General features: G+C 43.0%; 1 protein-coding gene across 1 annotated transcript in view; it reads left to right on the forward strand.

Annotated features, from left to right (window-relative positions):
- The window catches only part of TRABD2B (TraB domain containing 2B), a gene marked incomplete at its 3' end in the record, with an annotated part of 297,475 nt that overhangs the window by 232,061 nt on the left and 41,110 nt on the right, over positions 1–24,304 (forward strand). Inside the window, exon 5 of the mRNA XM_080624083.1 lies at positions 18,039–18,129. Coding sequence (XP_080480209.1) covers positions 18,039–18,129 — 91 coding nt within the window. The remainder of the gene's footprint in view (positions 1–18,038; positions 18,130–24,304) is intronic.

Genomic DNA, 24,304 nt, shown 5'->3' on the forward strand with positions numbered 1-24,304 from the left:
GAATCCTTCTCTCTCTCTGAGCAAGTTGCACTGCCTGTTGGTTCAGGCAAGACTGTGTGCAGCAGAAGCTCTGCTTCGATTATTGAGATGTGTGAATTTAGGCTATGTAACAAAGTCTAAGTATATGGTAGGTTGCCTGCAAATCTCCAAAAATGGTTGGGTTTTGGTTCCAAAGTAACTCGCCAGCAATGGGGCTTTCTGGAAGAGGAAAGCTCCATGTTTCAGTTACTTTAGCACAGCAACAGGAGGCATGGTTGGGCTGCGGCTTTGAGAAACAACCACAGTATAAATAATTTGTCTTTTAAATAGCGTGGCTGCACATTAAACAGACTTCTGTGAGAGACTCTGCTTATTTCAATGGAACAGCTTTCTAATTAGCTCACACTTGTTAAGTAAGGGTCACAGCATTAGATCCTAGTTTCTGTCTTTAAACTGCTTTGAGATCTTTGGGGGCTGCACATGAAATTATATCGCTATGTATAATTTACAGGGTGTTGTCAGTTGAAAGCTCCTCTGTGTTTCGTGCATCAAGCACCCTTCAGGCCAGCTGGCAGTTGGCTAAAGATAGTGATACCATGATAGGAAATATGGTCAGACATTGCCAAAGGTATTAGCTGTATGCCAGAATCAACTCTGCGCTGCCTGTACCAGTCACTTGGGCTGATAATGGAAACATCCTCCAGTGTAGGAAATGTGGGGTCACAGATCTTCAGAGGGACATAAACAGTGGGTTCAGTCAGCATCAGAGTGTTTTCCCAATGTTTTGTCTTGCTGAGGTTAGTATCACTAGTAACAGCAGTAATATGCGCTAGATGCGCCAAAAATGATTAAGTCTGTGGCAAACCTGAAATGTCCATTTAGTCTAAAGGGCATTTCCTTCAACACATTTTAACATTTTGATGGGTTCTGTTTAGCTGTTAACACTGAGAGCAGAGCAAGTGTAAGGCACTGAATGAGAGCAGGTTTTCATAGAGAAACATAGCTGTTTTCCACTCTTATGCTGATAATGAGTTCCCAGTACTGGTTGTTAGAATAATACTTCTGGCAGAGTGAGAGAAACAGAGACACAAGAGGGATCACGTTTCATGGACCATAAACTGGGGCACACTAAAATAATCCTCTCAGATATGGTCAACTGAATATGAATCCGTGTAATCTTGAACACACTCTGCATGAACTCAGAATTAATCATCAGAAAAAATGAACCCATGAACACAGAGCTGGATGTCAGGAGGAATATTTCGTTCTCATGGTGAAATACTCAAGATCAACTTGCGGCATCGTCCTACAAAGAGCATCGTAAAAACTAAACCAGAAGATGTCGTTATGAATTATTTGCTGGGAGTCTTGACTATCCCATGCATAGTATGTTTGGATGCCATGTGGCATTTATTTTCCAAAGAGATTAGGAAGTGCAAAGTCATTAAATAAAGCTCAGCTGGAAAACAGTGATCTTCTGTTTTCCTCCCTGTAGCGGCCTTGGGCCCTCTAAGACTGATATTTAGTAACCCTTTGAATTAATACTTCAAACACTTTGAAAGGTGAGCTTTGGTTTTTATACCAGTCTGTGGGTCTGATGTCTATAAGCACAGAAAAAAGAGGTGTCTGCTGCTCTGGTGGGGCTTCTCATCGTGGATGTGGAGACAGTGATAAGCATTGTGGCGATGGTGGGAAAAGCAGCAGTCATGGTATCCTGAAGTTCATTCCAAGGTTCAGTTGTCAGTAACTTTGTCAATGTACAGGCATGTAATGGGACAAATATGTTCTCCTGGGAGGAAAGTGGATTATGCTGCTTTTAAAGATGGGGCAGCAGGGGCACAGGCCAGTTACTTTGCAAGGAGATCAAGTGTTTCTTGAGACAAGCAGTCCCAATATCTCAACCACAAAGAATATATTCTCAAATAGAGTTTTGGTTCCTTCTTTTTGAGAGAGAGAAACTTTGGAGCGTTACTGCATGATTCACCAGCCCTTGATTCATTGTGACTTTGAATGCCTGGGACCACTGCTCAGATCTCTCTTGACTTACCATCCTCTTTCTGGAGCCCAATGATGTACCTCAGAAAGGAATGAGAGACAGAGGGGAAAGTGAGACTTCTTAATGTGCCTCAGGAATTCACGACAGATCTTGAATCTCTCTAGGAATGTTTTTCTTGCTTCACTCCATTGGGAATTGGCTCTGACATAGTAAAAAACATTTTCAGAACAAGTCCCTTTCATTTTCTTGGCCTCTCTATTGCTCTTGCCACTGACCCAAAACCTTTTGATTTTTTTTTTCCTCTTTCTTTTGACGTTCCTCAGCTAATTGGCCTCAGTGAAAAGTGTTTTGTTTCCTGCAGAAAAACTTGGCTGTGAGAAAAAGTGTGGAGGTTGGGAGAAGTCTGGGACAGGACAGTGCCAAAGGGCTTATATAATAGCCGAGAATAGTCAGCCAAAATATGTTGTGAGAGCTTTATAGGTGGAGTTCGGTGGGATGAAAAGTACTGCATGGTTTGGACACAAAAATGGCAATAGGACAGTGAATTTGAACACAAGGGAAAACTTTTAAGCATTGTAAATAAGAATAAAGAGCTAGAGTGGACAGGTATGTAGCCCCAGAAATGAATTGAAGCGCTTTGAGTTGGAGGCAGAAGGAAGACAGTCTCCTCCTGTATTTTCTGTAGCATAAAGCTCTGGTCAGCTCCCTTGAATTCCATGGAAATCTTGTTATTGACTTTAAGGGAAGAAGATAGGACTTTGTAGGAAGATATCTGCCAAGCACCCATCCTGGCCCACTTCTCCATGATCAGGCATCGAGTTATCATGAGCTACTTATCCATGGATATGTACTTAGCAGCCAGGAAAGGTCCCACCACCATGCTCAAGCTTTAAGGTACTTCCCATAGATTTCAAGGAAGAGGATTAGGAACCTTGGGCTCAGTCTGGAGCAGTGGGAGTGATTCACGCTTGTTTTGTTGGCTGAACCAGATGACTGAAGGAAAACTTCTGTTGGGTCAATGCTGAACAAAACTGTTTTCATTTTCTCACCAAAAGCCTGGAAGAAAATTCAGGCTGTGCGAACTGTTTAATTGTTTAATTTAATGTCCATGTTTGTGTTCTGTTTGAAATGAAATGTGCTTGTTCCACTTCAGTAAATTGTTTCTCAGTGCTTTGAAATAAAACTGAGAAGTTTTTGTTTGTTTGTTTAGTTTGGAAAAAGCAAAAGTCAGTATTTCAGTACCCTTAAATTCCTCATCAGTAATCCTCAGCAAATGTAATTTGGGAACTGTTTTGGTTATCCCAAAAATGAATTTCTTGGCAGATATATTACACAGTCTAAACCATCCGCATCCAACGTTCATCCAGTTCCCAGCTCCATCATGAACTCTCTGTTTAAGACTAAGACTCAGTTTATGACTCAGTTTAAGACTCAGACCCATTGACTGATGTGTAGGATTGGTACATAGACACAGACATGCAGCCTGACCGCACACAGAGGCATAGCTGTACCTTTAGTGTAACAGCTGGGGGAGATGAAGGAAGGATGTACTGCTCAGTTTGTCCTGAAGGAAGCTTTCCTTTTCCAAAAGTACAGTCTTAGTTGCGGAGGGGTTACTTTGTTAAAAATTTGTGTTCATATTCAGCATTGTATCTTATTATATCAGATAGAATATTCAGTATTCTATCTTTCCTCTTCCTCAGAGTGACTTTTTTCATGTTCTGTCTTTTGTAATCTTTGGGCCAGTTGCAGTGATGGTTTAAGTCAGTGTGACTCAGTTAACACTATTTAGCTTCTAACCCATAATGCTTCAGAACACACACGGGTCCTGACTTATCTCAAGCAAATGACTGCTTCCCCTAGAGTCAGCTAAGGCTGCTGGTGTTACTAAAGTTAAGCAGGAGTCTCTGTGTTCTGCTGTGTTCAGGTTTAAACAGTAAGGTGATGACACTTGCTTTTGTTATTTCTTGGAGTTGTTCTCCTTCCTCTTGGTATGTGTGGTTTAAAGGCAGTCCATCATGTTGCAGACTCTATAAACTGTGGGTTGCTTAATTTGTGTGATTCATAACACAAGAGAAAAAGAACCATCATCATTCTTGGTATTACATCCAGCTCTGTTAGCCAGAGCATTGACCTTGACCAGCTAATGATAGGTATTTAATACATATGCGTGTGTGTATATATAGATATAAATATTCATTATGTGAGGTCTGAGATCGTAATGGAATGCTGGCAGTGCCAAGTTTTGTTCGATGGCTCAGGCCTCCAGCTGTGCCAAACTCTAGGTTCCCTTAATGTACCATTAAAACAAAACGCAGGCTTTGCTTGAATGTCATCCAGCTTTATTAAGAGAAAGATCAAGCGTAATCTTATTAAGCTTGTCACTCAGAAACCATAAGGGTGCAGCTTTGGTGTGTCTGTTCGGTCCACATGTGCGAACAATTTTGCTTCATGATACTCAAACAGGGGCTGTTATTCTTTAATGAAGGCTATGAATAACAGAGCTACAAATTGCACTGCAAGCTTGGTGATGTGTGCACACACTCATGTGTTAACAGAAAGGGGGTGAGGGTGTAGATTGTTTGCTTGGATTTTAACATATTCCTCAAGCATGCTTGAACCCACCTAACCGCAATGTTTTTCACAATCTGTTGTGTATATTTTGAGGTTTCTAAACTTCCATAATAACTTAACTCAACTTTGGGATGTGACCATGTGTTGGAGTGGACAGCTGGGTCATGGAAAACTAACAGGATCACTGAATCTCCTTCTTTTTGGTTTCACTAGAAATTGTTATCTCCAATATTATGAGAGAGATAGATAAATTGTGCTTGTCTTAGTAGTTGCTCCTTTTCCCCGGTATTCACAGCTGGGCAGCAGGAGATAACACTGAAAACCACTAGTGTTTTATACCAGTGTAAAGCCAGAGTAATGCAGTGGTGATTCAAATCAAATATATCTGCTTGTTCAAAACATGGATGTATATAGAAAATGTGTGTTTATACATTTATACTTGTGTGTATATATACACACATATGTATACATATACAAGAAAAAACTTAAATTGAAATTAGTCAGGATGTTTGGCCATGTGGCTGAGAATAGATCTGTATGGGTGGAATTCACATAGATAAGTAATAATGAGTAGAATGTAGATACACATTTGATAGTCTAATTAGGGATAAATTTGTAATAAAAGAAATTCTCTGCAGGCATAGCATGTACAAATTAATACTTCAGGAATAGAACTTTCTATGACTTCTGGTTGATGAAATTTAACATCTGCAGTCAAGGTATCCTTTATGTACAGGGATGTGGAGGCTTGATACGACTGTTTGCATGTACTGAGTAGCTTATGACTGGAAGTACTTGCAGGATGGAACTCATCACTGTAGGTTTGTGTCAGGCAGTGTCCCAGAGAGGTTGCATATGAGATTTGGAGTGAGCAGTGTTTGTACTCACACAGCACCTTTACAACTGAGAAGTACTGCAGGACTATTCTCTGTTCTTTTCCTACTATGCAGATGGTCTATTTGAGAGTTAAGATTTACTGACCCTCCTAGTAGAGTCTTTGCTATTGCTAGCTTGAAATCCCTGCTCCTTCCACCACAGGACCTTTAGCCAAAGGATTGTCTGTCCTTCCCAAAGCATTTCCTTCTTCTGTTTTGCTTTTAAAGAAAGGAAAATTAATAAAGACACAGCCAAGGAATCTCCTAATGCTTTAAAAATATTGTGGTTGAAGTGTCCTATGGAGATTCTTTTTCTAAGCTATAGGTCAAAGCTGATCTGTTCCATCATGCCCAGGCAGAATTGATCCTGATCTATGATGTTTAAAGGGACTAAAATGGGTACTCTCTACCTAGTTTTCTATTATTTCACAACCTTGGGCATGCTTTGTACTTTAAAAGAGATGGATCTCCGGATGCAGGTATTCTAGATCTTTTCCCGCACCATCTGTATCTGAAGGCCTTGCAACATAAGCAGCTTAATAAATGTCTGTGATGTGTTCCTGCTTTCTTTTTCTCCTCAGAAGCAATAGTTTGTTGTCTTCATCTGCCTTGTTTTGTGGGTTTGCTTCCTGGTGTTAGAGTAGGCATGAATCAAGCAGCAAGCTTGGAGTGTAAGGTGGGAAGGAAATCCCAATTTACACCTCCTGAAATGCCACAGCAGCACCATCTGCACCTGGTGACCCCAATCCAAAAGGGGTTTGTGAAGTCCTGAGGCTTGTTTCTCCTGCTTTCACATAGGAAAGAGCCTCAGCTTATAGCCTCAAAGCTCTCCTTGAAAGTCTGCACTGGTGAGGCTCACCATGATGATGCAAAGGCATCCTTAGCTGAATTTAAAGGCTCAGGAAGGTCTTTTAGGGCAGGTTTTCTCTGTGTGCTTGAGTAACTTTGGAGATTCCTGGTGTAATTCACAGAAGGCAAATGATCTGTGTAACACAAAAGCTGGTTTCAATTGAGATATTAGCTCAAACCTTGAAAGACATCCTACTATGCTAAACTGCCCTTTCAGCAGGGCCAGCTAAAACCACAGAGCAAAACTACATGTAATTGCTTTTAATCCATGACCAAGGACAAGCTTGGAAACATGCTTGCTGCAGAGCTCACCGCTATATGGCAGAAGAGAAAGGGCTGAGTCCAAACTGAAGGGTTGGATGTGGGAGGCTCAGGGGGGACGTCTCATCAAAACCAGAGTGGAGGTAGCAAGAAGAGGGGATGCACATCTCTGCACAGGTGAGTCAGGGTCCATGAGCTCCATGGAAAACTTGCCCTCAGATGCTGATGGAGACCTCAATGCCGTTGAGTGAGACTTGCTTCCAGTTGTTCGCAGTTGTGGGGCAGCCTCCAAGTGCCACCGGCACTGTGCTGGTTAGCTCAAAGGAAGAAGCCATTTCCAAGTTTGAGTGACTTCAGCGCACCTTATTGACAGCCTGATTTGGGAACTTTCTGGTGTGTTATTCTGCAACAACAGTGACATCCAGTGGCCAGCTGGATTTTACTGGGAAAAGCATGAACTGTCAATAGTCTTTAACAACGTGAAGCTTTCAGATACAAAAAGACACTAAGGAGGCAAGGGTTTGGGTTTCTTGAAGAGTTTCCTTGTTAAAGTCTAGGCAAACGGCTTTCGTTTTCCTGTGCCAGCTTGAGAAGCAGGCTGGAAAGCATCAGTACTCTCTGCTCCAGCACAGTTTGTTCTGTGTCCGTGAACTGCAGTGAGCCAGCAAGTTGCTGAGGAATCACTGTGTCTTGTGCTATGGCATCACCACGTTTTTCACTTATGAGGCATCCACAATCCAAATAAACCATCAGAAAGGGACTCCTAGAAAGGATGAGGAAAACAGTGCAAAATAGAAACCAGTCTGTAAAATAGTTGAGTGGGAGGTCAAAAGCAGAAAGAATAAGCAAGGATCCGTCTCCTGTCAACTGGGAGCTTTGATTCGTGGTTTTCAAACTCATTTTCAAACAGAAAATGACAGCCTGTCTTGTAGTCTTTTGAAGTAATTTCACAGCTTTGACAGCCATTGCCCCCAACTCACTTCCCTGGCATGGTTTAATTTCACACTGGAGCAAGAGCACCGTTCTTTTACATTCAGTTTAGAGCTGTGCTTGTGCGAACTGGGAGAATCCCAATGAAATGATCAGTGGGCAGGTTCCAAATAAACGCCAGGGAAGTGCTGTTTTACACTGTATATAATTACAGAGTGGCCACAGGATGTTGTAGAAGCCAAATGCATCCATGAGACCAAAACTGGTTGGACAAAATCAATAGTCCAGCTCTGGAAGTCACTAAACTTCTGATTGCCAGAGCCTGCAATAGTATGCCATGGTGGTAACCACTATTTATTTCCTACTGCTAGCTACTAAGTACATCATTATTACCTGCCAGAAGCCTTTGCCTAAAGCAGGCAAAGATTCTGTATTTCATAGTACTGGCTGTATCCAAAGTAAATCTGAGTTACACAGGATCTGGTCCTTGCCTCAGAAATGTCTCCACAAGTTCAATGAGATACTCTACATACAAAACCCTCTTTTGCTGACCAAGGAGCTTTCCAAGGCTAGCAGCTGCCCTGAGCTCAGACTCCATCAAGTCATTGTAGGTGTTGTAGTAACACGTTCACACTTGCCTTCTTTGCAAAGAACAAGTGTGGAACAGGGAGGTATGGAAACAAGTTTTCTCCCCCCTACCCCAGTGCTTGCCTGGCTTTGGCAAGCAGGTCCATGTGCATTCCAGACTAGTTTGGGACGGCTCAAGGGATTTGCAATGGGATATGAAACACTTTGCTCCGAGGCTACCTGCCTACCGCCAGCTGTGGGGACTTTAGCGTGGCTGCTGTCCGTGGGGGCCAACATGGCTTACATGGAGAGAGCTGATAGGTTTGTTTCAGATGGGAGCATGTTGTCTGCTCCAGGAAGGCTGCAAGCAGACTAATGAGGCACCTTGGGCAAAAAAGGAGACTGTGTTTTCCGATGGATTTCCTCACTGCTTGAGGTGTTGATGACAGTTGGCAAACAATAGACAGCACATTCATACCAGGCTGTCTGCACTTAGATGATCTGATGGTCCGAGCTGGTTGGGCCAGTCTCAGAGATGTCTCAGCAACCTGAGAAGACTCTTAGAGATGCTGGGGTTTCCTCAGACTCATCTCCTTGTCTCTGGCTGCAAAGCTGGCAATGGGTGAAGTTCCCAAGATTTTGTATATTGGCCCTGTTCCCTGAAGGGGATCACACGAGGGTCACAGAGACATGTTCACTGCCGTACAGCTGCATGGCTGGCACACACCTCTAGTCACACCTTACATCATGTTTCTGCGTAGAAAGGTGTGTTCCCAAAAACATGATACAGTGAGGAACATGCATTCTGCTATAGGTGAAAATACCAACAACTGTTCTCCATGCAATATAATGGACAGTGAGGCCCTGTCTTCACTTCAGCCCTACCCACATAATCTTTTTCCTAGAAGTTTCTAGTCCTGACAAGTTATTCCAGCATATACCAGCAAGCAGCACAAATGCGTTTTAGAAAAGAAACACTTTCAGCCTGTAGGCTTTGTTGTTTATCCCCCCAAGGAGCTTTTCCTTAGCATAGTCAGGAAGGGATTGAATTCCTCATATCTCAAACATAGTAGGCTTGAAGTAATAGGGTATTATGAGCTACTCATCCACCTCCTTCTGCCCTTTAAAATTAGATCCTTGATATCCAGTTATTTATTTATATACTGAAAGAGTCATCTTCTGTTGGACATTCTCTCTTTGGAAAACTCCTATTGCAATATAAGTAAAGATAAATTATTAAATAGCCCAAAAGGCCCCATAATCAACCAAAGCACATTGTCCAGCACAGATCAACACAGCTCCCCCTCCCTTGCGAACTCTGGCATGCAAGAAAGGTGGGGGACAGGGCAGAAGGATGAGCTCTGTACAGTATTTGGGAGCTTCTGGGCAGTGGTAGGGTGGCTTGATGGGCCATCATGCCATGTCTAATAGATGCTGAGGCTAAAGTTGCTATTTAAACTCACATGGTCAGTGGAGAGTGAGAATTGCACACAAGGCTTATGTTCTTCCCAAACCTGGTATTTGAGATGTTGGAATGAATTGTTGTGTGGAGATGCCCATGCTCTCCAGTGAGACTGACCAGTTTAGACTAGTCACTTCATTTGGAAATGTCAGAAGCAGCTTTGAACGCTGTTGTTGGGTTGATCTGTCACAGCTCAGTTGTTGCTGTGGTCTGACACAGAGGCCAGAGGAGATGGTTGGGGGGTGACCTCACTTCAGTTCTCACTTGTGGTGTTATTGTTAACCTAAGTGAAGCTTCTGGTTTAGACTTGAACTAAAAATAACCTTTTGGTAAATAATACAAATAAAAAATGATTGTTTTCTTTGTCATATATTTAGGGCAAGTGTGCTAGGGAAGGTGTGCAAAGACAGCACAGAGCTGAGTGGCTGAGCCCATGTGATGGTACTGTATTGGGCCTGAAAGCAGAGAGCTGTGCCAGCATGGCACTAGTCCCAAGCTGGTAAGCTCAGTTCCATCTTACGCTAAGTCTGTTAAGGGATTTGTGTACCGCATTCCAGGCCGCTTCCAGAGAAGGATTTCTAGTGTGTGACATTTGGGTGCCTCTGGAATATCTCTATGCCCTGAACAGAAGGGATACTCAGAGGGATAAGCAGAGGAAGAACAGAACAGCAGAGACTTGAGGAGAGTTTATTGTACTAAGGGCCAGCGAGAAGATAGAAAGTGGCTCTGGGAGTCTGTCCTTCAGGCTGAGATGCTCCAAGTACAGTATTGCACTGCAGATCGCAAAGACACCCCAGGGAAACACAGATGTGTGCTCCATTACCCTGGCAGCAGTCTGGAATAACCCCCTCGAGTTCTGGCCCCTCGTCCCTCCGTTCTCCCCTGGCTACAGTGTGGCCTTTCTCCAGAGCATATTCTGTAAGTGTTCATGGGTGAGATGGGAGAGAGGCGATTACATGCAAGGAAAGAATGAAGGAGAGCCATGGGAGGATTGCTGGACGTTCAAAGTGCTGCACGGTTTGCCTTTTATGTGTTATTGCTTTGCTTCCCGTGACTGTCCAAAGTGGCTGTGAGTCAGTTCCTCACAACTGCAGAAAATAACAACATCAAACAAGAGGGAAAATGATTTCTCCATCTGCCTTGGAGAAGGGGTGGCATGATGTAAGGAAGCTATGATGAAAGCCTGCTTTACAAGACCATTGCATGTGGCTTGTACAAAGTGTATTTTAAGGCATGCTTTGGGCTCGGATACTCCTGCCAAACAGGGGAGGAAGAAAGCTCATTCTCTGCATCTCCAGCTCTCCTCCCCGGCTTTTTGTATAATGCTGAAGTTTCCAAGTGCCAAACTGTGTCCTGCAGCAGAGCAAAAGCCAGCAACCTGAGGGGACAGGCTTACCAGCTTTGAGCACTGGGCACTCTCCTGTATGATCCTTTAGATGCTGCTTGTGCCCACCAAAGCTGCTCTGTCACTCCCCCTCCTCAACTGGTCAGGGGAGAGAAAATACAATTTAAAGGCTCATGGATCAGGATAAGGACAGTGAGAGATCATTCACCAATTATTGTCACAAGCAAAACAAGCTAGACTTGGGGAAATTAGCTTCATTTATTAGCAATCAAATCAGAGCAGGATAATCAGAAATAAAAACTAAATCACAAAGCACCTTTCCCCTCTCTCTCTCTTCTGATGTGCTCAGCCTTGGCCAGTGGTGGTTCCATCTTGGAGCTGGATGGCATTGACTCTGTTGAACACAGAGAAAGCTTATAGCAACTTCTCACAGAAGCCACCCCTCTACCCACCCCACTACCAAAACCTTGCCACACAAATCCAGTACAGCTGCTCAGGGTAGCATCAACAGACCTAGTAGCGGTTACCTCTGAGGCTGCTGAATTTCTGTGGGTTCACACTTATTACATCTATTGTCCATAATATTTTGGTGCTGTTCCTAGCCAGGAGCTGCCCCAGGGCACTCTCAGTTCTGTGCTGTATCTTTGCAAGTCACTTTGTCTTGGAAAGCCCATGTGCAGCTCATGAATACCAGCCTCTAGGAAGCTTTTGTTGGATCTGGTCTATCTGTGGTTTGGGTAGGGATGCATTTGGGATGCTGATGATACATACACTGAATGTCTCATCCTCTGGCATGGAGTAAGGCTTATGTTTCATACTAACCGTGGAAGTGGGGGGCACTGGGATCCTTCCAGCCATTCCCAGAAAATTCCCCCGCTGAATCCCCAGAAGCATTATTTTTTTTTTCATGTTATCAGCAAAATCTAAAAATCAATATTTTCAGGTAGTCCTAACATCATACTCGTCACTCGATGCTATATGTGACCTGCCTAATTGCTTACCTGCTGTGTTTCCTTATGGTCTGGTAAGACGCTTCACATTAGAAGGGTACTCAGGCTGGAGGAAACTTCCAGATACATCTAGATCCAACTCATAAAAGCAAGATCTGTGAGCAAATCTAATGTTTGCTCCTTGTCAAAGTGCACTCAAGATACTGATTCAAGGCAGTCCCAAGTGAGAGTTTAGGAAAATAAGTGGTTTAGGAAGAAAGAGGAGCAATCCTATGCTAGCAATAGCAATCTAAATGTGAGTTGGCATGAGAAAGGCTAAAAGAGGCTCCAGTTTTTAAAGGATTGACATTACCAAAGAATGACTGGATGCAGAGATAGAAGCAGCAATGATGCTGGATAAAGAATGGAGGGGAATTGAAAATTTGGAGGATTTATCCACAAGACTGATTCCCCATCATGGATCTGGGACATCTGCCGTGGCTGGAAAGAGTGATGTGGGATGTCATGTGCTTCCCCCCAGTGAATTCATGCTGTTACTTAAAGACTGTTAGAATGGAATGTTATAATAGAGGAATTATCAAATTCAGATAAAATTCACTGCCTGAAGTGTTTGCTGTAACTCCTACAGCCTCTTCTTGACACAATTCATCGTCCAGCTTCCAAAATACTCAGTGTGACCCGTCTCAGAACAAGAGAACTGGAGGCATACTTTTGGAGGCAGCAAGCAAAAGAACCCATATTTGCCCCAACTGAAACGTGGAGCTTTCAGCATATGCATTTTTACCTACACTCATTCTTGTGAAGCCTAACTACCATAAACACTGGTGGTGCCAAGGGGCTTGAAAATCAGTGTCGAGAGAGAAAGAGGAATAGAGACTGCCGTCTCCTGATTGCAAAGCAGCCTGAGGTCTAAATGGCAACAAAACATTATACATAACGTCTGATTCACTGTGTGGAGAATGTAAAGAACTGAGACCTCCCGACACAGTTTACATTGGCCCTTTTTATGACTAATTGTGCAGAAAATAGCTCTGCTTGTAGTGTGCATGGAAACAGTTCAGGTTTCTGCTGTGTGTCAGCTAATGGGCTAGCAAGGCTTTTTTAGCACAACTTCAAAGGATCTGGCAATGGAGGTCCTTTGTGAGGGAATTATCTCCTGCTCCTTTGTACCCCTTTATCCTTCTAAGCCGTGGAACAAAGACTTGTGAAGCGAAGAGACAAAGTAATTTGTAGTAGATCTCTAGACCCAGATAAAGTACATAACATTTGCTTAAAAACACTTTTTCAGCTTCTGCCATCAAAACAAGGTTATGTTTTTCTGTGTAGGAACACCCAAGTTCATTTAACTTTTGAGGGATGCAACCTTATGCTTAGGTATGCTATTGGTGGAGGTCACCGGAGTGTCTGAAATGGTAAAGGAGAGCTTTAGTTTCTGTGGTCAATTAGAAAATATGTGGCTGTTACTGTTAGAGTTGGCTGATAAGCGTGTTTCTTACCACCTCAGGATATTCTACAAAGAAAGGAAGAAAATGCCTTTATTTCAGTAGTGTGTTTGTGCATGCACATGCTTTAAGGAAACCATGCATTTTTCACCTTGTAGTGAAAAAATAAAGTGGTTTATTCTTTCTTTATAACAGTGAAAAATGAAACCTTGTGGAGATAAGGAAACGCACTACAGGCATCTGCTTTGTGTAGTCTAAAGCACAGATCTTAATTAAAAGTAAAAAAGCAACCCAGGGATGGAGAGTGTTTGATTAATGGTAGCAACTGTGCTGTATAACATGTTCCTCCAGTGTCTCCAGAACCTCTGTATTGATAAAACAAGACCTGAGTGGAAGGAGGATAATCTTGACCTCATCAAATTTAATGAAGAAACATCCCAGCCACTCAGCCACTCCACTGTGTTTGTATGCAAACTATGGAAGTGACTCAGTGTTTAGCACTGGGTCTTGTCCCCAGGCAAATCCCATGAGTGCCTCCTTATCCTTACAGGATGGAAGGATTGCCTCCACACCTCTTTTTTTACCTTAAACTGTTAGGAGAGACTGTACTTCATATCTCCATTGCTCAAGTACATTCTTCCACTTCAAGTCCCTACCTAGAAAGTCTTTTTATGTCTGCTTTCTCTCCTTTTCCCATACTTGCTTGGATTTCCCGAGGCAGTTATGCTCTGACCTCTTGGATCCAGTTTTCATCAGCTGTCAAGGTAAATTTGGTTAATACTGCAGAAATAGTTTACTCAGGTTTAGACTGAAGAGGGAATAGTGATGGAGAAGTGAGAGCATTCCCCTGTCTCTCTAATCTGTCTCGTAAGTATCTAAACACAGTAACTTTTCAATAGTTATACTTTCTTGATTTTGTTATTTTCATGAAAATTTGTAGGCTAGGCAGGGAAATTTTTAGAGGTTTAAGCAGAAGCATACACACACACACACATATATATATAAAAAGCACTTTTTTATATCTATAAATAAAAAATAAATCCACTGATGTTATAAAAAATCTGGCAACTATTACATGTTCTGTTTGCACATATGGGTAGTCAGAGGCCAGGACTTAGTGTTTTTCACTGATGCTGAGCTTAATTGTCTCTAATATACACGTTAAATTGGTTTTCGTTCATGCCATAAGCTGTCAAAAGTATTACGTTGTTGTCAATATCTAATGAGTGAATGGCTATCGCAATATATATATCACCAAGGAGAGTTGTTCTATGTAAGAAATTTCTCATATAGAAAATATTCCTGGATTTTAAAACTGGGAAGGATAATTGTGATGGACTTAGCAGCTGAAGGCCAGCCAAGGCATCTCTTCCAGGAATTACTTAACCATGAAAGTACAGCAATGACACGAGCATGTTTTCATGGCTCGCTTTACTCACTTGCAATGGACCTCTTGAGTGCCACCTTTTGCCTCAAACCCTCCTTTTCCACATTTTTCTGATCCTGAGGAGCTCCTTGTCATGGGTTACCATGGATCACTGTTGGGAAGGTGTGTATTGGGTGGGAAGGCTTGGACTTTGAGCATGCGTATTTCCGGGTTTTCCGTTGCTGAGGTAGAGCATGACTTCAAGCTGCTTGTAGCGTGCACAAGCAGGCAATGAGTTAGCCATAACAGCATTGCTGTGATGGAAAACAGCAAATACAAAGCCAGTTGCAATATGTGAATTCTGACTGAGCGGAGAAGTGAAGAAAAGGAGTCAGACCTGATCTGTATAGAAATATTGCAAGTAGGTGGAAAGGATGCATTAACAGGGTAAGCTCACGGTGGGATAGGTGGTGATTTACCCAGATGCACATGGGATAATGCAAATGGGAACGTTTTAAGCTGAGTCTAAATGTAAAGCTTTGCACAGACGTGCTCATGCCATTTCCTAGTGGTTGTTAAAGCTTCAGGCTCTGTTTATGTGTGTGGAATGGAAAATTATTTGGGGATAGTTGAAGATGGGGGTTGGTTTTGATTTTTTTTGTTGTTGTTCTTTTGATTTCTTCTACCTTGGTTGAACTGGGGCGTTGAAAATGTTTCACTATGTGTTGAATTGTGGACTTAAAATGTTCACCTAAAAGTTTGTAATGACAATTTTGATTTGTTCAGAGGTTGGAAGTTTGGTAGGGTTTTCTTGATGGAAGCTGGTATTCCTTCATGCTAGGAAAGGCAAAATTAAGGGACTAAGCCTTAAGCTTGGAGCAGAGGGTAAGGAGATGTGTGATGCGGAAGTTCAGTCCCTGATCTCAGAAGAGGTCCTGGACACACACATTCCCCATGTGTGTGGGTTTTACCTTGACAGGAACCTCCTTTGTTGACTGTAATTGCAGTCAAAATCTGACACAAACTCCTGGATAGCTGGAGGACAGCTCCCAAGAGACGGGGGAATGGCAGACGACTTGAAGGGCTGGGGGTGACTTACCCTGTGGAAACATGTATCTCACTATGCTTATCCTGCACAGCAGATCGCCAGTCCAGTGAGCTAGCAGCTTTCATCGTGATCTCCACACAGAGGGCAGGAATGGGAAGTCCAGAGTATCACCTTTTGTCTTCATCCATCACCTGAAGAGACTTGCAGGCTTTGCTGAGTGGCTGACATTGTTGACGGTCCTACCATTTTGAGGAGGAGGAATCAGAGCTGTTGCATAGTCACTTTCTTCCCTGGGTTTAAAGCGGTTAAAATTGGGTTCTTTTGTACTGTCACGATGTCAAAGATTTGCTGGATTCAGGACAACTGTTTACATTAAGAAATCTCTTGGCATTTGAGACTCTGGTTCAGGGAAAGTAGAACGCTGTCCTATGGACTCAGAAATATCTCTGACTTCGACACCTTTGCATTTGGTTGCTCGGTGTCACTTTGCCAACAACAGAATGGGGACCTTTATTTGTCTTGGCCACTGCATAAAAAGCCAGGATGTGATCAAACCCAGTTAATCACTCACAAATGTCTCATTTCTTGAATCTCTGAGGGTGTGTAGCACATTTTTGGGACTGCTCTTTGCTCCTTTGGCTTTTGTTATAAATAAGTTAGGGGAAAATCAAATTTTGAGTTTTCTTAAAAGGAAGTGGAGGAATCCTGGAACACACTAGGGGTCTGCAAATGTATGTTTAATCATTTAAAGAAATGTCTTTTGGCTAAAAGCTCTTAGCAGTGCTTGCAAGTTGCACTGAAAGCCATACGACTACATCATTCCCACAACTGATGTGAATTAGCGCCCTTGTTGGCAGCATGAGTAGAGAGATGCAGGCTTAGTGAGTACTAGGAACTGAATTACTCCTAAAGCCATAGCAACTTTGTGCAGTATGGGTGAAGTGCCCTAGGGGTGACTCTGCTGACAGTTACACCAGCTCCTTACACAGTTGCATCCATGGAGAGAGACTCGGGCATGTCCTGCCTCCTTGTTTTCACTACGCAAAGCATTTGGCTTTGCTATGGAGCCGGGCAGTTACAAACATCTCCTGGAAACACATTTTGCTTAAGGCAAGCAGCAGCAAACCAGAGGAGTGCTTTTTTACACGTGGCATGTGGTGGAACTCCCTGCTACAAGATGTCACGGGGCAAAAAGTACACAGAGGCAGAGGCTTGAGCACATTTGTGGTGAATTGGTCTATTCAGAGCTAGCAGTGAGGTGCAGTGACCTGGGTATAAATGGGGGTCACCCAGCCGTACAGAGCTGGAAGCTAATGGACATAATGGAGGAGGATTGTTCTGTCGTTTCTTAGTGTCATTCTTGTAGATATTTATATGCCTTTAATATTCAGCACAGGCTACAGTTGGAGACGGGTTACTGGATTACATGGATTTTAATAAACCTGTTAGTAGGCTTCTTGCCTCTTTGCTTTATACATCTAACCCACCCTGAAAACAATGTGGGACTCTGACAATAAGTTGAAAGCTTTGGAGGGATTACACTGCCTTATTGAGTCTGTACCCAAAGCCGTTTGAGGGCTCCCATTGACTCCAGTGGGATTTGGTTCAGACCTCAAGTATATAGGACTCTCTTAAGTAAACTCTTTCAAGGCCCATACATGCTGCAATACTTACTGTGCTCTTTGTTACTTCTGTGAATAGGAATGCGACCTTTACACTTCTAGCAGAGAACCGTGATTTACAGGCCTAAATCTTCACATTTTTGGAGAGATAAGGTTACCATCCCAGCTCCTCCCAAACCAGCTGTGCAGGTGGCTGAGCAGTTGATGAAGCATTTCCTGAATCACTGCTGGTTTAGATAAAGCACTAAGTGTGTAGTACAGCAGCTTCAGAGCTTCTTCATAAGCAGATGTCAATGAATGATGATGGGCAGGGTGGACATCTGGCATTGTAAATTGTTCTAATTCATGACTCAAAGCTCTAGTGATATTTTTGCCACTGCAGGGTCATTCTGATATCCATGTTAGAACTTTATTTACTCTGTGCACATACTAAGAATGGCCACAGTGGAAGACAAGACTAGCAGTTCATCCAGGTTTTCTTTTATCCACCCAGTCCCTTGGCCATATGAGGGGAGGGAGGGGTAAATAAGATGGAAGAAGATCGTATCAGGCTGTACATGGTCTCTTCCTCTGGCCATTGCCATTGCAGTAAGCTATGTGGTGAATAGCTGAGTCTGAATTACAATAGATTGCATAATGTGCCTTTCTTGCTTTTGGAGCTGGTCTAGCTTCTGATAACCTTGCTTCCCAAACCTGTTGTTCCAACAGGAGGAACTCAAGTGAGTGACAGGAGCAGTGTGATTGACAGTGCTATTTTCTACCTGTATTTTAGGTCACTTCCTCGGTAACAACACTGTGATTGATGTACTGAGACAAGCAGGATTTGAAGTGGAGCACACCCCTCCTGGACAACCAATTGGAAAGTAAGCAGCTGCCCACAGATTATTGATCACTTTCTCTCTTTTTCTCTTTTCTCTCCCTTTTTCTGTGACTAAGCAAGTTTATTGCATTAGTATAGGAAGAGGGTGAGGGGGTGAAGAACCTCCCTTTCCAGTTCCAGACAAAAAGTGCATTGTAAAGCATCTGTTGTGAGTTTGGAAACATATGGAGCTTCAGTGGCTGTTCTGTTTCACTTGGAGACATTATTTGTATCACAGCTGCTTCACTATATCAGATCCATAGTGCCACAATTTCTTTCTGTTTTCAAGAAACATCTCATTCAGCGCTTATTTCCCCATAGCTGTTTTGTCTTTTTAATCCCCATGGAGTTTTAGTCACTTCCCCATTGCAGAGCAGTAGAATGCCACCACCTTCATGTTTTCAGGCCCTTCTGTCAGGTGGCTCTTCTTTAGGTGGAATTTCAGTTTTGTCTGGAGGACCACATTTAATGTAGCACCTTGGAAAGTGTGGTGGGCAGGTAAACATAGATTCAGTATTCACTGAGCTGCTTCATCTATCTGATCAAGTAAAGCGGGCAAGAAGGATTGAGAACCAGGCTCTTGGCGGTCTTCATTAGTATCAGATAAAACATGACACAAAATCTTCCTTAGTTGGTGAAACAGACTTCCTTCCCCCCATAAACTTCTCTTTTTAATGGCCATTTAGATGAAATCTCTGTCTAAAGATATCAAAGGCAATAAAACTGTGGGAGGGATGGTGAGAGACCAGCTAGCTTTGCAAAGTTAGCCTTTCCCCTGCATTCTGCAGATAAAAGTTGGCCGAGACCGCTCTGTCATAGGATTGTTATCTTCATTAGGAGAAAAGTGTTAGCAGCATGCTTCTGTCCCTCGTGGGCAGACATGACATGGTCCAAATATGAGGCAAGTTTCAACATGGAAGATTATTGAGGGCTAGTAGACCATGTCTGAAACAGCTATGTTTAATGTAGTTGGAAAATCTGACTTATCTAACCTTGTTTGTGAAACATACGCAGTGATTCATTTGGAGTATAATACGGCTCAACTGTACATAAGTGTCTTTGACAGAGCATTTAGCCCAAATGCTTCTTGGAGTATGTTGAGCAATAAAAGCACAGTCTTAAATAACAATGGGGGAAAAGGGGAAGAAAAAGCTATCAAACAGAATTATTCAGAGGAGGTTTAAGAAGCACTTTGGCAGAGGGAGAAAAGTCAACATGACAGAGGGAAGAGCAGTAAAGACTGTGACTGACTGGAATTAGAAATTTGGGCTAAAATCAACAAAAGAAGCCTGTGTCTTAAAATACAGAAAAATAGAAAAAACAAGCAAACTATACCAAAACAGCTGAGATATACCATTCCTAGGTTTCTGACAAAGAAACTTTCCGCTCAGGCAAGCAGGCACTTTCCTCAGCAATTTTCATTTAGTTGAAAGTATCATCTTCCCATGAAAAGTATTTCTACTTGGAAATTGTGAAACTATTAATTTATTGGCTGTTTGCAAGCCCTTGAGAAGAAGGAAAGATGCAGTGCTCCTTATGGCCTTGGGATATGTCTACACATATCACTGAAGACTTGAAATAATGTTATGGGGCAGGAAACTTGAAACAAAGCCACTGCTTAATGTTGACTTATTTGCAATGTGGGGCACCTCTGTCTCTGCATTCCCTTGCCTTGGCAGCAGTGTGTCTTATTCATTTGATGTCTTCCCTAAAATTGTCAGTCCTTGGGGGAAACCTACTTGAAAGCAAGTGGACTTGGACTGCTGCCTGGAACAATGTTTTCTAGTTGAGTTATCCTACACTTGGTAGCTTCTGTTCCTAGCTCCAGACCAGAACATTGGGTAGGTTGGTCCCTTTGTCTGGATTAGTGCCCTGTTCCTGTGGGATCTGTTCTGAACACTGAACATAGAAAACTTTATTAAAGGGTTGTGGTGGGTTGAGAGGGCTCAGGATGGGGACCTTATCACTCTCTACAGCTACCTGAAAGGAGGATGAAGGGAGGAGGTGACTCGTCTCTCTTCCCAAGGAACAAGGGGTAGGACAAGAGGTAACGGCCTCAAGCTACACAAGGAGAGGTTTAGATTGGATATTAGGAAAAACCTCTTCATTGAAATTGTAGTCAGGCATTGGAACAGGCTGCCCAGGGAAGCGGTGGAATCGCCATCCCTGGAAGCATTCAAAAACCATGTAGATGAGGCCCTCAGTGACATGGTTTAGTGGTGGACTTGGCAATCCTGGGGTAAAGGTTGGACTTCATGATCTTAAAGTTGATTCTATGACGTTGGGTGGACACTAGGTGCTCACCAAGCCACTCTGTCACTCCCCTCCTCAGAAGGATGGGGCCAGGGGGAAATAAGATGGAAAAAAACACCTTTGGGACCAAAACAAATGCAGTTTAATAAAGCAAAAGCAAAGGTCATGCTCAGAAGCAAACAAAACCAGAAGATTTTATTCTCTACTTCCCATCAGCAGCAAATGTCTGTCCGCTTCCCAGGAAGCCAGGCTTCAGTATATATTGTGTCCCACACACACACACCCTTTACCTCTCCTTTTTTCTCTTACCTTGTATTGCTGAGCAGACATCCGATGGTATGGACTATCCCTTTGGTCAGTTTGGGTCAGCTGTCCTGGCTGTGTCCCCTCCCAAGATCTTACCAGCCTATTGGTAAGGAGGAAATGTTGGAGAGAGAGCCTTGGTGCTGTGGGAGCACTGCTCAGCCATGGCCAAAACAGTGGTGTGTTATCAACACCTTTGTAGCTACCCATACAAAGCACAGCACTGTGAGGGCTGCTATGGGGAAGATTAACTCCATCTCAGCCAGACGCAATACAATAATATATACTGTTGTGTGAGAGCACTGGATTGTTAAGAGAGAGCATGTGGTTGTACTCCATAAAGATTAGATGCTCTGTATGTTTTCCTATGGTCTGATGATTCAGGCAGATCAGCCAGTCTTAGATGAGAATACAGGAAGAAAAATAAATAACATGGTAAAGAAGTCCAGAGTTGCCACTAAATTGCATTAATGAAGGTGCAGAAATAGTAGGAGATTATGGAAAGTTTAAATAAAAGAGAGTTTAAATGTATTTGCAGGAGATAGCTTTCTGCCTTCAGATAAAAAAGAGACTCCCAGACCTGGGACATCAGGGATTGTGTTTTCATTGTCCTACAGCTATAGCCATCAGAAGTGCTGGGGCTCCCTTTTAGAAACAAGGAGGCTGCTGCAAACCATTTTATCTCACATTTTTTTAGAATAGCTTGTGTTTTATGATTTCTGGGCAAGCTGCAAAAGACAGTCTAGTCAGACCCAGGTATGATACAAGTTGATGGCATATTCAGAAAGCACAGCCAGTTAATCATTGGGATCTTGGGGTTATGTTATGCTCTTATGAGACCCCACCTGGAGAATTGCATTCAGCTCTGGGGCCCACAGCATAAGAAGGACGTGGACCTGAGAGAGTCCAGAGGAGGCCACAAAGATGCTCCTAGGGCTGGAGCAGCTCTGCTCTGGAGCCCAGGATGAGAGAGCTGGGCTTGTTCAGCCTGGAGAAGAGAAGGCTCCGAGGAGATCTTAGAGCAGCTTCCAGTGCCTAAAGGGGGCCTGCAGTAAGGCTGGAGAGGGACTTCTTACAAAGGCACATAGCGATAGGAAAAGGGGGAATGGCTTTAAACTGAGAGAGGATAGATTTAGATTAGATACTGTGAGTGTGATGAGGCGCTGGCACAGGTTACCCAGGGAAGCTGTGGCTGCCTCATCCCTGGGAGTGTTCAAGGCCAGGTTGGACAGGGCTTGGAGCAACCTGTTCTAGTAGAAAGTGTCTTTGGCCATGGCAGGGGGTTGGAACTGGATGATCTCTAAGGTCCCCCCAAACCCAAACCAGTCTGTGATTCTGTGTTGCTGTAATTGAGTCTTAAGGAACCTTCCATTTTTGTCTCACCTTCTTTTTTGCTCTCCTCTTTCCTTTGTAAAAGATAAAATAAAGACATTTGAAAACAGTTATAAAGGCCCAGAAGAGGAACCATTTTGGGAGAGTGGCTCTACTAACCCCATGTATAACATAGAATAAACAAGTAGAAGCTCAACCAATTTTGACCTGCTTACAAGAAGAAATTGTTTTATGGATTGTAGAGATGCAGGTGTTTTCATCTTGATTCTTGTGAAGCTGTACATGAAATAAGAGGTATTTTTCTCCTCTGCTGAAACCCAAGAGAGACATTTCTGCTTTGCTTCCAAGCAAGTTGTATAAGGGAGTGAAGCTCACTGCACTGCATTCTGGCACTGACAACTCAAAATTGGATAGCGTTCAGGGAAGGTCAGCTGGACTCTAATGTAGAGATTGGTGGGAGTGGAGAAAAATGCAAGGGTTCTAAACCCCTGAAGCAGCTGCATGCTTATGTTTTGGTCAAGGGAATCCAAAAAATTGTTGTGGACAGATTGTGCGGAGAAGGATGAAGAGGAACGATTTGAGCACATAGGCACATAGGAATGTTTGGAGGTATATTATATGGAAACTGAGGGTGAGTTTGGCTGAATATCAGTGATCTCTTGACAGTAATTTGCAGGACAGTCTTTCTCAGGTTATGTCAGAAGCCCCCTTATTTGAAATGATGAAAGCAACTTTAACAAAACACTCATATTACATCCTACTTACTACAAATGTTGCCTTGCCAAAACAGCAAATACTATTTTTCTTTAATATCTCTGTTCCTATGTTTTATTATTGAAATTATTAGTAGTCTGATCTTTGTTGTTTAATAATAATGAAGCAGTGGTACCATAAGTAGGTGGGGTAGTGTGGTGTGATGCTTAAGCTCTGCCACATCCATTTCAACTTCAGTAAGAAATAACTAGTACTGTTCCTGAGTATCAGAAAAGCCTTGGGAAGAGTGAAACAGGTCAAAGACCAAAGCTGTCTATTCTTTCAGTTACATACAGGCTGGATAAAGCCAGAAGATTGTTGGCTTTCTGTGTCCAAAATGCTAAGCATGGGTCATGAAGTCGACCAAAATGAATACCTAGAGTCTCACATTTCTGTTGTCTAGTGACAAGCGCACATTTGAGCCAAGTTCTCCCTTTCTTAAGGTACTGGGGAAAAGTAAAGTGAGAGCTTGGCAGGCTAGAAGAGATAGCCAAGGCATGGAGGGGTTTGACGGCTCCAGAATCAATGAACTGGCAAAGAGAAGTTCATCTAAAGTACATTTAGCTGTTGTGGAGCTGTTTGGGAGCTCTCACTGACTGGATTTCTGAAATCCCCTAGCTCCCGTTGATCTGCCTGGTGGCCTGCTGTTGACCTTCCTCAGCCTCTTCTCAAATCCCACTAGCTGATTGATGAAAACACCTTCTTTAAAGCTCGATCCCATTCTGTAAAAGAAACCCTGCTGTATTCAGCATGCAGAACACTGCCATAAGTGCTTGAGAACTTATCCTTGCGTTGGCTTCATCTATTTATTTTGTTGCCTGAGGGAAAGCGACTCGCATCTGTTTGCTTGACAACCTTCAACAGCGTTCAGATTTGCTTCTTATTTTGCTGGCTGTCCTCCCTGTCCCCAGATAAAGGCATTGGAAACTAAATGGCTGAATCAGTATCTCATTGCTTTGCCCTGACATAAAAAAGACAACTTGTTTTTTGTGGGGCTCCTGCCAACTGGCTGTCCCTGCCTCTCTCTGTCTTCAGAAAGCAGAGCTCCATGCTTTGAGTGAGAAGAGAGGGGAGAAAGTTTCCCCTCAGATGGATTCCAGTGACTTGAGCAGATAAAGGGCCACAGCTGCTTCATATTTAATTGGAAACAGCCGCATTGCAAGATCAATCCAGGAAGCACCTGTGTCCATGATGACTATTGTTACTGGGTTCTCAGATTGGCTCTGACCTTCTGCCACACGCCAAGCCCTGACGTACTGCACACCGTTCTCTTGGCCAGAAATCATGCAGCGCTGCTCATTTCCATCAGACTGCTCTCTCTGATATTACGCTCAATGCTACCTTCTTTCAGAATAGGAGTATTCAGGACAAGCTTTTATTTCTGCTCATCCGAGAGCATATTATAAGCTCTCAGAGCTCTGCTGTAGAAATTAATTACCTTCCTCTTTATGTTAGAACTTCCTGGCCCAAGCAAAGTTTATTCCTTTCTTTCTTTCTGCAGCAAAAAGCTTGCTCCTTCATCTTTTCCTATAGCATCC

Source organism: Psittacula echo (assembly GCF_963264785.1).
Source record: "Psittacula echo genome assembly, chromosome: 7".
NCBI lineage: Eukaryota > Metazoa > Chordata > Aves > Psittaciformes > Psittacidae > Psittacula > Psittacula echo.